This window comes from Camarhynchus parvulus, chromosome 2 (assembly GCF_901933205.1).
Source record: "Camarhynchus parvulus chromosome 2, STF_HiC, whole genome shotgun sequence".
Classification (NCBI taxonomy): Eukaryota; Metazoa; Chordata; class Aves; order Passeriformes; family Thraupidae; genus Camarhynchus; species Camarhynchus parvulus.
The window spans coordinates 91,016,721-91,033,752 of NC_044572.1; the positions used below are offsets into that span (position 1 = coordinate 91,016,721).

Here is a 17,032-nt window from a genome sequence, read left to right on the forward strand (position 1 = left end):
AGAAAAGTAGTGGAGAGCCTTCAATGGCCATAGCAGCAAGTGATTCAACCAGGTCAACACTAGCCATAAGTCAATGCTAAGAACAGTCAATGGCAAATCTTGTTTTGCTCCAGGTCAGCTCCATAGGTGCAGATGCTTTGCAGAATAAGAGTGATCTCTGCCTAGTTGTGCCTGTGTTGAATACTAATTATCCTTGTCAACTCTTCAAGTACAAGAACTTGCTCAACTGGCGCTATTTCCTGCTCTAAAAAAATTCCCAATTTTGTCCCAGCACCTCACCAACCAGAAGATGGTGTGTCAAGATTTCTGCATCTTCACATCTGCACCTCTCACTGCACTGAGAGGGACCTCCATGGATGATATCTGTCATATACATTTCCAACATCAAATGGAGACAAGAAAGGATTTTTGGCATCCTGTCTCTTTGGACTTGTCTTCGTAACAATGAAACCATCAGTGATGTGATGTTAGGAATTTTATTACTTTTCAAACATCTGGCAGGACTTTTAATTTGGATAGACTAAAATTTTCCATAAAGATAACTGCAGAACACTTAAGGGAGATCCCTTTTTTCTGTGCCCCTTACCAGGCATATCCTGAAAGACCTCAAGTCCTGCCCATGAAACAGGACCAGGTAGAAGTTAAGAACATTTAAAAAATGAAAGAAATGTGCTTAATTAAATAAAAGTTCTTAAGCTATGCAAAGTGATACACCAAGCCCTACCTCTATTGTTTAGGTTTCAAAGACCACAAGATCTGAATTTTATCAAAGAATCCTACATATTATCATGCTGAACCTTTTTAAAATGTACCGTCCAATTGTCCTGCAGGCAAGCTGGAGTTTTTCAGCCCCTGTAGGAATATCTGCCTTTGTCAAGGATTTCTTGTATGAATCAAGAGATAAATTCTTCTGTTCAAAAATTAGTCTTACGTACTCTTTAGGCCTAGACACGTACATAAGAGACCAGTCTCTACCCTTAAAATGTAACACCCGATCCCCCACAGTGGAAAGCAGGAAGGTTTTTCTTTACAAATCTTTTTCCACAGAGCTAGAGTCAGGCTGAACTAGGTGCATGAGTTTCTAAAAATTGGAAAGGGAAATGGGACCATGTGTATTTCCAGGGATTCAGATCAGTGTACTGGCAGCTACATCTATGAGGTTGAAGTAGGCATTAAGAAAGAGGTGGGAGGGAGGAAGAGGGAAGAAGAAGTGGAGGAAAATTCAAGGAGCCATGTGTTTAGGTTAAGCCAGAAGCAAGTGTGGATTTGCAGCATGTATGTAAATGAAGAGTTTTCCAAACTTCCCCTGCTTTGTTTTTGGTTTGTTCTCAAAATGCTGGTGTCCTCTCCTGAGGTTATATCTCTTCAATAAGCACCCCCTGGTTTTCACTACCCCAACTGCACACATAAGATTCTTTGCCCTGCAAGCAGGGAAATCAAAATCCACTTTGGTGCAAAAACAACTTTTATGGAACCACATGACTAAGTTGAGGATTAACACAAATTCCATGTCTGTAAATTAATTTTAGCTGGGAAACCTGCTGCTTCAGACACATTAAAAAAAGACAAGCTGCATATCAAGCAAAACTATACACCAGTGAGTCTCATCCATGCCTGCAAACTCTTCTGCTTTCTCAGTATTACCCTAAACTGTAGTTCAGTGGGAAAACAGACATCTGTAACACAGAAGACTCAAAAGAGTCAGAGCTGGGCTGGGATTTATACTTTTCTTATACTACTTACCAGAGGTGGGGATAAGGAGGAGGGTGTTTGTTAGCACCTTACCCACCCTGAGTGGGTAATGGGAATTGCAAATCAGTAGGGAAATACCTTTTCCAACCTCTCAGATAAATCTCTCAGGTACCAAATACAACTCCATACTGAAATCCTTTACAGTAACACTGCATAGAGGTTTTTCCATTTTTCTGGCCAGAAGCCTAGTGACTTGTTAGACTGAGTAGGAGAGACAGCTTCAGTCCACAAGAATGAGTGAAAACTATTCCCAGCTTTTTTGTTCTAAGTTACCACATCTCACATTAAACATCACAGCAAAGTATATGGCTCCACTTATGATTTTTAAACATTCTCCGTTACTGAAATAAAATCCTCAGCAATTGCTTTCTCCCATTGCCAGTGAAGAGGAGGTGTGCTGTGTCAGAACCACAGCAGCCATGTGCCTGGGAAATGGATAACCTGGGGAGATGAAATAGGAAAGAGCACGTGGACCAGCCTCATACCTGTGCAGTTTGCACTCCTTATGAAACACACGTTTGCCCAGAACACTGAGGGGACAGCACAGAGAAGTAAAGGCAGATCTTCTTATTCCACTTTAATCCTCTCAGCAGAAATCATGGACAGCCTAAATGAGGCTGTGGTATTTAGAGGGGGAAATAATCAAACTCCACAACTCAATGCTGGTGGTATTTGTTTTGTGTACAACAAGCATGTTTCAATCAGTACAGTCCACTTGCAAACTAAAATTATTTTGCAATATTGCAAGTTCTTACACATGCACACAAAGAAACAAACACGCAAAACTATTAGGATGGACCTTAAAACTTCTACAACAAAAAACAACTAACTTCAAATCTGCAAAAGTACATGGTTTTAAACTGCCATTTGGTAAACCATATGGATTCAATGACAGATGGAATTTCTAATCCAGGATAATAGCTGAAACATGTGAGACAGACTTAAGTATGTATTGTGAACATTTGTTTGTTTGTATTTGGCTTTTTAAAAACACTTACATGAGTTTTCTACATTGTACTTAAAAAATGAAATCACGTGGGACTTTTTTCCCAAATGAAAAAAAAGAGAGCTTGGCACCAGATAGGGGCTTGTGTTCTTTTGAAAAAAACATGTACATCTAATTATGTACTCACGAAAAGCTGCACCTGCTACTGAAACAAAAAAACAATTAATCTGTCAGTTCAAAGAAAGTATGATATTATTCTGGTGCCTGCTGTAGCTGTGAGATGAAAGTTATCAGTTCCTTCCATTAAGAAGTTTTGAAACTTCATTAGTCAAGAGATTCTCTTTGGGAATGAAGGCAAGTATTTTGAGGAAGATAGGACTTCCTTTGGCAAGATCCTTTATATATCCTGATTTTTTTTTCCTGGTCTCATAGCAGAAAATCAGCCAGAAAATACTTCAAAGATATTTTGGTCAAGGTCATGGCATAGTAAAAATAAGGAGGAGGAAAAAAACGAGAGAGAATGAGTTCCAATGCACATTTCTCTTATTACTCTTCCTTGAAATAAAGGAAAATTCACTAGCATTAGGTCTCCAGAGACCACGTTACTATGGCTACCAAAGTACAACAGTCAAGGCCTGCAGCCATGCCTTGCTTTGAACAGATTTTCGAGTCACGCAACTTGGGTACTAAATTTCCAGAGTCAGTTGGCTCACAGTTTATCTGGAACAGCTTCATTTAATAGTGGATCACTGGGTTTTTGCATCCTATGTGGGTTGGGGCCATTTTCTGGTGATCTAAATAAGCAGCTATTTAAAAACTCTGGAAATTTTATACTTGTTCATGTCTTATGAATATTAGGAGGAAATGTAGACAGTTAATTGTGTCTTCTGTCTTAAACTGCATTGTTTAGTGAATCAGTATTTCTTTCCGCTGGTGTTTTTAGGACTCGTAGTTGCCCTTCTCAAAAATCCCTCTGAACCCCTGAGGTTCTCTGGTTCTCTTTATATAACAAAAAAAAAAAATTAACTCTTACAGAACCCTGAAGTAAAAAATAGCATAAAAGACTATTCAGAAATACCATATCTGGTGACATCAGAATATGGCCTTTGCTCAACAAGTACAGTATCTCTTAGCCCTCTGGACTATCTATCTAAAAAGCAACTTCAAAAGGAGTATTTCTGTGAGTAAACACTATTTCGTGCAAAGGAGAGTGGCAGAATTGTTTTAGCATTCAGTTTTGATCAAGGGTTTGCGTGTACAGATTAAATTTCAGGCAAAAGAAACAAAACAGAAGACAAATTTCCATCATTTGAGCCAGCAAAGGAAGTAGTAGCTGAAGCCTAAGTCTACAGACATGGAGTTATATGGGAAGCCTTTCAGAGAGAAAGTGCTCAATCTGATACCCTGGTTTTCAAAGACAGCAGAAATGTTTCATTTCAAATACAAAGAAAGATGCATATATTGACCCTTATGTTCCTTTCACTCCTCCTGTCACCCCAAATAAAACAAAGTTCATGTTCCTGTCTGTGTCCTTGACGCTGGATATCACTTCAGGCTTCTTTCAGTATGGAAATTCAGCATCTAGTGCTGCACTACCAAGGTTAACATTTTCAAAAATCATTCACAATGCCAGACAGATTTGAGCCCTGGCCCTCCCATTTACTGTCAGAGGGAACAGCTGGGCCATCTGAAAGGCCCAAATGCTTGTGAATCATTCAGCTGGTGAAATTTCTCATTATTCCATTTTTCAATATCCCATCACTTCCACGAAGGAATTAGGGAAACCTTGGAGATCCTTGTTTATATATGTGTCTTCAGCCTAACAAGGGAGCTGGAACGCTGGGGCTCGTCAGGAGGCAGCAGCCGAAAGCAACCTCCTGGAAATCTGCTAGGAAAATGTAAGTCACTGGGCTCCGGTAATTGTGAGCTATAAACTTTCAAGAAAACGTAGTAGTTCCCTGGAGGGTGAGATTGCAATGTGTGCACACATGTAAACACATTTTAAACCATGGTGATGTTCTTTTATATGCTTGATATGTAATAAGTATTGCACACAACCAAGAACAACTTTGCCTTTGAAGTTGTTTTGAATGCACGATGCAGAACTGTAAATGCAGTTTTTCTTCCATTATACATTCCTTCCAAACTGAGCTTTTGTAACAAAGCTTGCTTAGTCTGTGTCGAGTCCTTGGGACAGGGCCTCTCTTTGTTAACATATAGAAGAATTTCTGGTCCCCAATGAACCTGGTGCCTCAAAACCAACTACTCTGCCCAAGATGGGGCTAGGAAACAAGGGCTGAAACATCAGTTGACTTTGTTTGTGTAGAAAGTTGATGTGGTGCATACTAGAAAGAGATGCATCTCCATTAAATCTTGTTTGTTCCACAAGTACTAGGCACTGGAAAAAAGAATACAGACCATGCTTCCAGAGAGGAGCAGTACTGATGACTAGTAGCTTAGGGAAGTCTTTGTTGATGCAGAAGTGAATTCACTGACCACCTCAGTACTAATTTGTTATATGGCATGCTTTACCATTTAGGATTTCATATGGGAAGCAGGAATATGAATGCTACCTGAGGTTAATTGATGGTATACAAGTACTGAAGACTACTTAAAATAATATAAAGAAGAATATTTTAATTATTAATTCTAAAATTGTTGGGGCAAAGCACATTTTATTTATTAATATATAGCTAGAGGTATGATGTTTGCTAGATAGTGAGTATGTGGATGAGTAACATGTCATTTACCTTAGCAATTATCATGAAGGGATATTAAATTACAACGTAATAATTATATCTATTTCTTTAGCCTCCTCATTCATCATTATGTCAAATTTAAAATAGTGCTCTACTAGTAATGGAACCCTCCTGTCAATGCTCTTTCACAAATACTATACCCTGGACTACACTTGGAAATAGAAACCATCTTTATATTGATTCATGCAGTTCCTCATTTCACTTCCTCAAAAGCAGATGTTGTATTCACAGATGGAAGCAAAGCTGGGGCAATATCGTATCTTCAGTGCAAGTTCAGCTCTTCGTCCTTTCTGAATTCTGCAGCTGCTCTGAGCTTTTCAGTCTTCTCTTCAACAATTTCAATATAGAAAATGCAAGCCTGATTAATTCCATTTGAGAAGACTCAAAATGAAGCATTAATTGCTCACTACTCTGCACTTGTAATAACAAACTTAGTTAGGTAGACTTTGAAATAACAAATGTAGTAAGATTAGGCATTATCTTTCACAGAAACAAGTTACTGAAAAGAGTCTCAAATAATATTTATCCAACATGTTGGACAATTAGACATATGTAAGTACCAAATGTCTGGATTTTTTTCAGTGTTATTTACATGTAAGTGCATCAAGTCCTGAATAGAGGAAGCCGTCATAATATTCCATCCACAGCTGACTTTTATTTGTACTTGCAAACTGTTAATGAGGATGAATGGCAGACATCTCTTTCTGCAAGGAATCAAAACCTAAAAGAGACAATGTTGCAGCCTATATACTGAAAACAGAATGTTATGTCCTAATTTCACAGCACTCTTTTTCTGTGTATTTAGCACTATATATCACATTTTCTAAAGTGAAACTCTTTCAGCGGGTGGGGAGAAGAGCAAGACAATCTGTATTTCACATTCTGTTTGATAATATATGCTAAACCAGCCTTTTAAAACATGATTTCAGGTCAATAGAATTTTCAGGGAGAATGGCATCCCTGAAATTGACTCTGGGAACAGTTTTACTTTGCAGGTTACTATCTTATGCATGTTTTGTAAGCTGTAAGTGTCCTGTATCAAACACACCCTATCCCATTCTGACAGCAGAGATGAATCCTGCTATAAAGGCATTGTGCTGACCCAGAGAGGCAGGCAACACTTTCTCTAATCGAGATATTAAGTAGATGGCAGTGGATCATATGGAGAGGGATAATGATAGAAAGTTAGAGACAATTCCTGTAACCAGCAGGAATGACTGCAAATCTTAGGCTGCATTATAGACTAAATGAATCCTTCCCCAAGTCTCTTCTGCAAGCCCCTGCTTTGGTTCGAGCATTTAAGTTTTATTAACTAAGGCAGAAAAAAAAGTGAAAGTGGGATGTATTCGATATTTCTAGTAAAATAGAGTTTTTTCCAAAACCTCCATGACAAAATCACCACAAATTTGCAAAAGCTCTCAAGACTGAACACAGTCTGGCCTAGACCTGCTTTCTTGCTCATCACTTCATCTTATTGAGAAGATGGCAAGCCTGCAGCTCATGAGCTTTTCTGAATTGAGAATGAGGAATATACTGAAAGCAAGTGTCATCTGTGAATACAGTTTAGGCTGCTCATTTATAATTTCACTTCAACCAGTTGAAGACAAGTTAAACAATGTAGGATTGCAATTATTTAAAGTGTATGTGTGTGTCTTCTATGTCCTCTATGTTTTCAGGGGGTTTTTTGCAATATACGACTATGCCATCTTCGAAAAGGCTTCCTGAAAAGCAAATGGAGAAATTGATATGAAACGAACAGTGTGTTATGAATGCCTTTGTTGCCTGAATGCAAGTCAGTTCTAGTAGCAGATCAAGTCCTGGTGCATCTGTACCATGCAGGGCTCAGACACAGATACCAAACCTATTGACTGGTGGAAATAGTTGTCAAGGATTGGCTCTGAAGTCAGTGAGAGGAAAAAAAACTCAGAGAGCTGAAATGGGAGAATATGTTTTGTTGAGGAGGAAGTTATGTGGCCACTGGAATGTGTCCAAGAGGCACCGAAATAGCCTGAGCAGAAACAGAGGAAGCGGCTGTGAAAAGTGAGCTTGGGTGGAGTTGGCTGTGATGAACAGTCTGGAGACAGCAACAGCAGCCTCAGATTCAGAGCTGCATCTGTGCCCAGGGCTTATTGACTCTTCACCTTAAAGCTATGGATGGACAGCTGCTCTGCTCACTGGTACAGTTTCTCAGCCAGCCCTCCTCATATGACAGCAGGTTTGCCTGTCTCCTGACAAATGGAGACACTTTTCCTGATGCCAGCACCAGCCAGAGGATGATAACTGTCTCTCCTCACCACACACCTGCGCTGACTGCCCGCTCCTCCTGCTCTGCCATACTGAACATAGGCTGCCTGTCCTGATTTTCCAACCCACTCCCAGCTTGCTCCCTCTCAATTGTGATCCGTAATTTTGTGTTGGAGAAGATAAATACTAACTCTGATCAGCCCAACATGTCACAAAATCTGAAAAGAAGCACTTACTGGCATTTTCCCATTTGCAAAAAGGCTCCACAACAAGCCTCTACAGAAGTACCTATTTTTCCTCTTCAAATCCCTCCATAAATCTCTTGCAAAAGTCCGGGCAAAAGTCAAGCTTCTCAGACATTATATGTGTTGTGGTAACCATTTTGTTCATTATTTCCACAAAATTTTGCCCATCAAAATCCATCTTCTATCGCTTTTCTCTTAGTTAGGCTGAAAATCTGAAGGGAGGGGATAACATGATTTTGTTTTTCTCTGTCCCCCTGTCAAGTCGGATGGTGCCACCTCCTGTATTTCAGAAACCTCAGCACTGTGGCAGCATCATGATTGTTGCACACATAACAGTAGCACTAAGGACTGGAGGAGAGAGCAAATGGAATTTAGCAGTCATAGCTTTTCTATCCAGATTTGTTAGAGAAGAAGAAAAATAAAGAAGAAAGGAATAAGCGAGAACATTAGTTATTTGTCTAAAGGGCAAGAGAAAGGATGTTTTTTGCACAGAGCTGTGGCCATGCCAAATTTCAAGTCTGGATTTTAGAAATATGCCTATTTGAAAAGAAAGAAAGAAAAGGGACCAGGGCCTCTGAAGTGTTCCTTTGTGTTTTGCCTATGCCTGGCAAGAAGAAAGTGAATGTACGCATGTGATACAACGGCGCTCCTAATCCCATTTATGGTTTCTTTTAATGGATAAATTCCCTGTAAGTCATCCCAAGTGACTAACGTCAGCTTAAATCATGTCATCTAAATTACTGGGAGAAGGTTCATGTTTGAAAACAAAGGAAAGCAAAAGCGTTGTTTGGGTAACTTTAAAAAGTTGTATTAACTGGAAAAAAAATTTCCTATTTTGATGGTCCAGTTTTAAACAAGTTAGATTAAGAAAATGAAGCACTGTATCAACATCTAGCAGGATTTAGTTCAGAAGGACTGTGCTGAGAGAGTGTCAGCACTATGGGAAGCTGAAGAGGGATTCCAGACCAGCTTTTGATTCCTGAAATTTGTGCCATGGTCATAGAACCATATAATCTCCATGCACTTTGTTGGACTTACAATTTGCCTTTTCAAGTTAAAATTTTAAAATAACAGGAAGAGTAAAAATCTCTTGCTCTCAGACTGAAATTCAAACCGGAGTATCTTTTCAAGAGCCCAGCTTTATCAAGAACTGATTACATAAATCAGTTTGGAAGGAGGAAGTGGAATTACACTAACAAGTTTAAAAAAATGACAGGAAACCAAGTGGGAAAGGGTTTCCTATGTTATTTCCTTATGCAGAGCGAAGAACAGCACCAATAGGATGTTTTCTAATGTATCATTTTCCAACTCCCTCGGAATGAAACTTGAACTCTAGTTCAAGCTGTTAGTAGAGGCCACTGGGAGATGCATTTCAGTGACAAAATTTGCACATTCACCTCTCCAAAGTAACTCCCAGAAAGATTATTATTTGCATCCATTTCCAAGGTAGCAACATAATGTTAAATAATAAGCTTTCAATTTACATTGTGTCAAATCCTAATTCATTTGCTTGCATGAAAAGTTTGACTTTCATTGGTTTTGATTAAGAAGACCTGGGGTCTATTGGATATTAAAGCTGTCAAAAAATTACCTCATTGACTTTGGTGGGAGCTACCAAGTTAGAACCAAAATTTCCAAACCTGTGATATGGAATTAATAAATAATCTATAAAGGACTTGTTTGAGTGAAAAAGGGGCTGTTCTGTGTGCTACAGGATCTACACTTGATTGTGCTGTAGCTTTGCACCAGCAGCTAATACCAAGCACAAATGCTGCTGGTTCAGAAGCTAAATAACCTGAAGTGCCTCACTAGTTTTCTACTTACAACTAAAATCAACAAAATTTTTCTGCATGCTTTGGTAGAACAAAACATGGAAGCTCAGGTTGAACAACCCAACTTTATATGTTTAAGTAGCTAACGTAATGAAGCCAGGATTATTAAAATCAGTGGAGAATTATAGTGGTTGCACCACCAAAAGTAGCTTTCATGGTTTTGAAGGTGTTAGTAATTGATTTATTTTTTAAGTAAAGGATCATATGGGTGTGATTTTAAGATATTTAAGATGCCAGGCACATCAAAGTGTCTGTCAAAAAATTTAAATAAGTAGTAAGCTTCTCCAGATCCCTCTGCAGAGCCTTCCTGCCCTCAAACAGGCCAACACTCCCATCCAACTTTGTGTCTTACTGACTGAGTATGGGTGCCTTTGATCCCCTTATCCAGGTCCTTGATAAAGGTATTAAATGGAATGTACAGTGTCACTGAATAAGAAGTATCAGGACAGTCTTATGACTGGCATCTTCAATGCAGCCATAAATAAAAACATGAGACAAAACCACAGGAATGTGATTCTTGTGCTCTAAATCTTGAAGAGAAGAAGACTCATGGAAATCTGACCCTGAACTGTACAAAAGTGTGGCTTGGAGCATCCTGAAAAGCAACATGGATCTTCTCTGAAAGAGTCTGAACTGCCAGTGAGCATAGAAATGACAAAAAAAGCCATGTCTGGCCTTTATCAATATTCTTCAGTGAGAAGAGAGCGTGATAGAACCAGGCAGCCTTACTCCACTAGCATCTGTTCAGGAGCTGCCTGCATTGTCCATATTTCTTTATATTTATTGTGACGTTTTGGTTATAAAACACTATTTTCACACCTGAAAAGAATTATGTCCAATATATCTGGGAACAGAGATGCCATAAACCCTATGTTTCAGCCTACAAGAGCATAATAGAAGACCAACAAACATAACAAAAAAGAGAAGTCCATGAAGGGACATCCTTAGCAGCAAGGGTTGGGACAGAAATTTGAACATCAATTATTTGTCCAGAAAAGCAGAAAAACTGCCGGAGCAACTATGAAGTGGTCAATAAAACCCAAGTGACAATTTTAGCAGGGTGCTGCTTGGAGCCCGAGCGCTGGTTACCCAAGGAGCAGTGTTGGAGATGATGACGGGGTGATGCCTGATTACATGTCATTAAGAAAGCAAGTCCATATAGAGCCTCCCCCTTCACAGCAGGCATTTAATTCTTCCAGGGATCAGTGAATAGTGCAACACATGACAGTTACACAGCCATTTGGGATGGGCAATTACCTCCACCATAGTGCAGACTCTGAGTCTGGACTTAAGATTACGAGCACAGCATAGCTGGGGGGAAGAGTAGGAGGTGGCTAACAGCCATGAGATGAATCCTGCAATCAAGGCTATTGCCTAGATACCCACCAGTGATTCATTATTTTTCCAAGTCACCATTTTATTGTGTTTCTCCACCCCATCACCCCATAAACTCTATCTGGATTTGTTGACTGCCAATACAACTTATTTTCCCCTTTTTCTGGTTATGGGTTTGGCCCAGTGTTCCTAAAGTATTCACTAACAGGCTTCAGAAACTGAATGTGCCCCTTTTCTGCCAGAAGGCTTGGGGCACAGGGGTTGCAAAACCACCTGTCTTGGAAAATATTTTGAAAGTACAACGTTAAAAATTATTACTGCAGTCAAACTGTTGGAATGTGAAAGCTCAAAGGACAGTAAAGATTGCAAGAATGGGACATATTAAAAAACCCCCTTAGTAAAATTAGACTTTGGTCCTTAGAGACTTGTCTATCTTCCCTTGAAAGGGAAACAAAGATGGCAAGCAAAGCCTCTAATCCAGAAGAAATTATCTTAAAGCACCAAAAGAAATTATTTGTTTAGATACCTGCTGTGCCCCACTAAAAAGTCTTTGATAAACTGGTATCATTGTTTATTCCGTTATTGCTGATGAAAGCTATTTGATTGTAGCTGTAAAAAATCTCCATAAAATCTTAAATAAAAAGCACATGTTGTAGCAGAAGCCTTTAGAAATAAAAAACATTTTAAACATATTTTGAAGACAGCCTAATTCCATTGTTTTGTTTCAAGCTGAAAGGGGAAATGCTGCATTGTTCCAAGACTCAAGAGTCCCAGATACACTATTTACCAGCAATTAGGTTCTTGTTATCCCATATTTCTCTCCATACATAATGCAGGGTAACTATACCCACCAGGAAAAAAATAAAAGCAATTATTCTTGATTTTCCATTAACATTGCACTCAGGAACAGCATTATTCACGCATATTTTGGTGATTCCGATTATTCTGGTTTGTATTATATAAAGCAGAGGTTGCACAGTGCAAGGTGTTATCATGACACGGAAAGTGGTTTTCAACAGCTGAAAAAGATCTTTTGGGAGCAAATAAAGTGGTCAGATTCACAAGTCAATATACAAAGAACAGCAACCACGGTTTGCGTCCTCTTGGAAGGAATCAGAAATGTGATATTTAGTTAAAACCCCACAGTTCTTAATAACCAACATGGTGAATTTGGTTGAACAACATAAAAACCCACTTTTCTTCATGTGCCATAACCACTGAATGAGGTTCCGAGCCAAACTCAGTCCTCAGAGAACATTCCCGACAAGCCCTAAGGAAAACTCACCCTCTTATTCTAGGTCAGACGTGCCCATAAATGAAGCCTGGCAAGTACCTTCAAATTAACATGCACTTAATCATCCAGTTAATGATCCACTTTAAGTATGATCCAGGATAAAATATCTCCCCTGCATTCAGAGGCATTGTGACTCTGCATACCATAAATAAGCAGAGCATATTTAGCAATAGCAGTCTCTCGTAACCTGCCCCCAATTGTGTGCCAGTGTTCTCTCCATGTGCTCACAGCAGTCAGTCTACTGTTTGAGGATGCTGAGTGATTCTAACTTGTGGGCTTGTCATGTACACACAACAAAACTTAGACTAAATATAGGAGACCCTTGTTAAAATTTATATACTCACCATATTCATCATTTATTGTACACGCCATATTCCCTATTCATTGAGAATGGAAACGGCTGCAAAATGACACCTGACAGCCAAACTTCTTGTTTTGGCAGCAGCAGTAACTAATCAGATGCCTCTGTGTTACTTGCTTTGAAATCCAAAATTAAAGTTTTCTGAAATACTTAGAGGAAGGAAAGCAGTGCCAGCTTCCATTCCATAGACTTGAGTAACTTATGGTATTTGATTTCATAGTAAAATGTGTTTTAATTTAATAGTATTCAGCAATTATTTGCTGGAGGCTATTATTTAATTTACATATACATGCATCTCAGGGCTGTCATTAAAACACAGTTTTTATACCATGAATATTATCCTATCCAGAACAACTGTAATATTAATCACAACATATGTAATCTTAATCACATAGGAATTTCCAAGGACCTCAGTGTATAAAAGGCATTATTACATCATGTGTTTGAAATGCAGATGTATCTGGGATGGACTGCTGGGCTCTGGCTGGTTCAGTAGTTCACAGCAGCATTAATTCTTCCTTAAAATTAATGGATCCAATTCTCAGTAACAGCATGGCCCCTTTATGCTGCTCTGCCAACATAAAGTCAGCCTAAAGAGGATAAAAATGCATATAAAGGATAACTTTTGCTGACACGGTGTGTGTGCAGAACACAGAGCTGAGGAAGTAGGATAAACTAAAATATCCTAGAATATTCTCAGTTCAGATGAGAAACCAGGAAAGCTCATGTTGACATCCTCAAAATATGGGCCAAGTAAAATAAACCTAAAAGTGAAAAAGAACTGTGAACTGTCCTGCTGGGGTTCACTGGTAATTTCAAGGATGCAAGCAAGAGTGCAAAGTGTAATTTCTGAAATAGACACTGACTGTGACTGTCATGACTGCCAGTCTTGCTTTTGCAAGAAATGTTCACGAGTATGGCCCTTGAAAGAGTCTCACCAAGACAGACTGTTTGTTCAAAGCTGCCACAAATCATCAGCCCAAATATATCATCAAACTGAATAAATTACATCCAGGAAAAACCCAGCATTATTTCACTCACTTCTAGTAGAAGTCCACCTTCTTGTACAGCAGTCTTGTTAGAGATATTGTCTTCTTTTATCGTTTGGCCAACTTGCTTCTTAAAGTGCTTTTCTTGAATGGCTGTTGGAAAGAGTTATCATCGATTTAGAAATCATAACGATTAGGGTCACGACTAAAATTGTTGTTTAGGCATTTAACATGCATTGAATTTAATTGGTGATTACTGTCTTTGTGGTCTGGATCTTGGTTACTGACAACTTTCTTTTCTTTTTTTTTTCCTCCTTGTGCTGGAGATAGATACATATTTTGCAGTCCAGATGTTTTTTATATGAAATATCTATGACATTTTTTATTGAACATATTTTTTCCATTAGTCTACTCTACATAAAGCAACAACCAAAACCCACAGGAAAGAAACAAAAGAATGTTAGCAAGTTGTTTTGTTTATAAAAATATGTATTATGACAATACAGAGAAACATCTATATAGATCAGAAGAAAAGGGAGTGAATAAGTTTCTTATTTTCAGTGATGATCTCCTTGACATCGGATTATTTTTGGTCTCACTTTACCCTGTTCATTTCTACAAGCTTCAACCTAACTGTAAGATTCAAGGGAATGTTCCTAAACTGTTTCATTTTTACACAGAGTTTTAAAGTTTCTTTTTAGCATGTCACTTACTCCATGAAATTAATGAATATTTCTCATTATCAATTAAAATTTCATATATTTTTCTAATAATAGGGGAAAAAGCTTTTATCTGGTTAAGCTTTCATGGGAAACTCAACTGGTGAGTGCTCTTCCTCCACATTGCTTGATCTCAAATGTCTTTGAATGCTCAGATTCTTCCTACCAATGTACTGTGCAGCAAAATCACTGCAAAATATGATCCCATTTCTGGGGAAAATTAAAGAATTTCTGAGAAGGCTGGCATTACATGATTTTTGGGCTTCAGCCTCATTTAGGGAGTACAACTGGAACCTGCCTTTATCACTTGGTCAGTAAAAATTAAGTCAGCTTCACTCATACTTCCAGAGAAGGGTCATACAGAGATCCTGGTAGCAAACAGAGATCCAGTTTTCTGGTTTTTCTCCTTTTCATGGAGAGAATGGGAGAGGAGAGCATCCCAGTGGTATTATCTGGGACGTTTGATACACATTTTCCCTTCCCCACTCAAAGGGGAGTGGGGACAGCCAAGGCCAGAAATTATTAATAAAACAAAACACCCCTCTGAAAAAAAAAGCCAAACCCACACAAAAAAAAACCTGAAAAACCCCAACAACAACCCAACCAATCAAAAATAAAACCTCCCCACCAAAAGAGGGTTTAGATGGCAGAAATAGTTTGTACCAAACCAGAATAAGGAGAGAAACAGCAAGCCTCTAAAGGTCCTGAGCCCGTGCAAGAGTTCCTTATCAATTTAACAGCCTGGAAAGGGACTGGTGCAGGATACATCAGCATTTTACAAAAGACAATGGCAACTCAGAACCACACCAACTGAATATTTGTGATAGTTTTTAGCTTACATTGTAAATATTTGCTGCAAGTGATAATGTCAGTCATTAGCCCAAAGCAATTATCTCAAATGTATAATTAGATGTAATAAATCCCTCCCTTGGGCATGGGAAAGCACATCAGGAAAATCCCAAGCTGCTTTAAACAGATCCCTACCCATATTTTCCAGCCAAAATAATTTTGGGAATTCAGACATGTAATCTAGGCTGCTGTGAGTAGAATATACAGATACTTAAATCTGCATTTTCATTTTGGGGTGCTATTAAAGCTAATAGGAAATGGTTAGTTTGTCCCCCCGATCAGCTAGGCCTTCTGTTGGCCTCTCTATAAGAACAGACATAGAATCATAGGTTCATTTAGGTTGAAAAAGTCCCTTAAGATCATCAGGTCCAACCACTAACCCAGCACTGCCAACTCTGCCCCTAAACTGTCGCTAAGTGCCACATCCACACATCTTTTAAATACCTTGTCACAACAATTTTTAAAAGCCCAACCCCTATTCCAATGGCCACTTCCAGAGTTTCCCTCCTCAGAAAATATGTTTTTGTAATTACTGACATGGTGGTTTGTGGTCTTTGTTCAGGTTAAAGGACAGACAGGGAGGGGTGAGAGGAAAAGAAGGTTTATTTCTTTGATGCGCTCTTTTGGTGTTATGAAAATTCCATCCGTTTGAGCTTCATCGTTAGTGGAAACTATTATTTTACCCAACTGAGCGGGCCAGAGCTCCCTGCCTGCATGTTAGCCTTCAGGCTCATACAAACACAGCAGCAGAAGCACAAGAGATGTTTGTTCTGCAACTCGTCTGGCTACTATAAATTCCATCTCCAAATGGAAAGCATTTTAATGTTATTTTGCCAGTTAGAGTTACCCATATGTTGGGCCACACACATCCGTTTCACAGCCTGCCCTTCTCAGTGGCCTGAGTGCAAGGAGACCCACTGCACCATCAAAGAAAGACAAATAAGACCATTGCTCCAAGAAGAGAATGCTCCTCAGACATGGGAACGTTTGCTCCTTGCACCCGAGGCAGCAGAGCCGTCACTCACTGCTCACTCTCCTTCTGCCTCCCCACGCTGGGAATACTTAATTAATCCACCCACAGCTGGGCTGATACTGCAGTGACACCTCAGAAGAGAGGTGCTGGTGATAGCCTGTCACCTGGAGAAAGCAGAACAAGACAGGCAGAAAATCACACAGGTCCTGAAAGAAATGAGGAGGAGGAGGAAATGCAAGATGTGACAGGCAGATGAGGGAAACTTGCAAGATGTTATCTGACTAGGCAGAAAAGCAGGGAAAAGAAAACAGAAGAGTCTAACAATACCCCCGTCACCACCAAGAATCATGAGAGAGAACAGGACAGCAAGTTTTGGTTATGATGGCTGCCTTGATAGAAAAGACCCTGATGCCAAGACAGCTGTGATCAAGCTTAGACATCTCATAAAATGGTGTCCCTCTGGAGCAACAGCAAAGCCTATGATGAAAACAAATGAGAGCTTGAGAATGCAGGAGTACTGTCTCTGGTGGGCAGGGAGGAGCAAATTGTCTGAAAATAAAGCTGAAAAATAAAAACCAGCAAAGGATGACTCAGTGACCTGAGGGGTAAATGCATGCTGCTGGAGTTCCCATGTATCAAGAGTGGAGCAAGAGCAAAGCGGATACTGCAGGCAGTCTAATGAATGCTGCTGGCTGTAAAAAAGAAATAATAATTTGAGAGTTTTAGCTTTATGG

At 39.3% G+C, this 17,032-nt stretch overlaps 1 protein-coding gene across 2 annotated transcripts in view; it reads right to left on the minus strand.

Moving 5' to 3' along the window:
- AHRR (aryl-hydrocarbon receptor repressor) overlaps nucleotides 1–17,032 on the minus strand; it is an 89,597-nt gene that overhangs the window by 19,982 nt on the left and 52,583 nt on the right. For both annotated transcript variants that reach the window (XM_030943776.1, XM_030943777.1), the window contains one exon: nucleotides 13,810–13,910. In XM_030943776.1, the coding sequence (XP_030799636.1) occupies nucleotides 13,810–13,910 (101 nt within the window). The remainder of the gene's footprint in view (nucleotides 1–13,809; nucleotides 13,911–17,032) is intronic.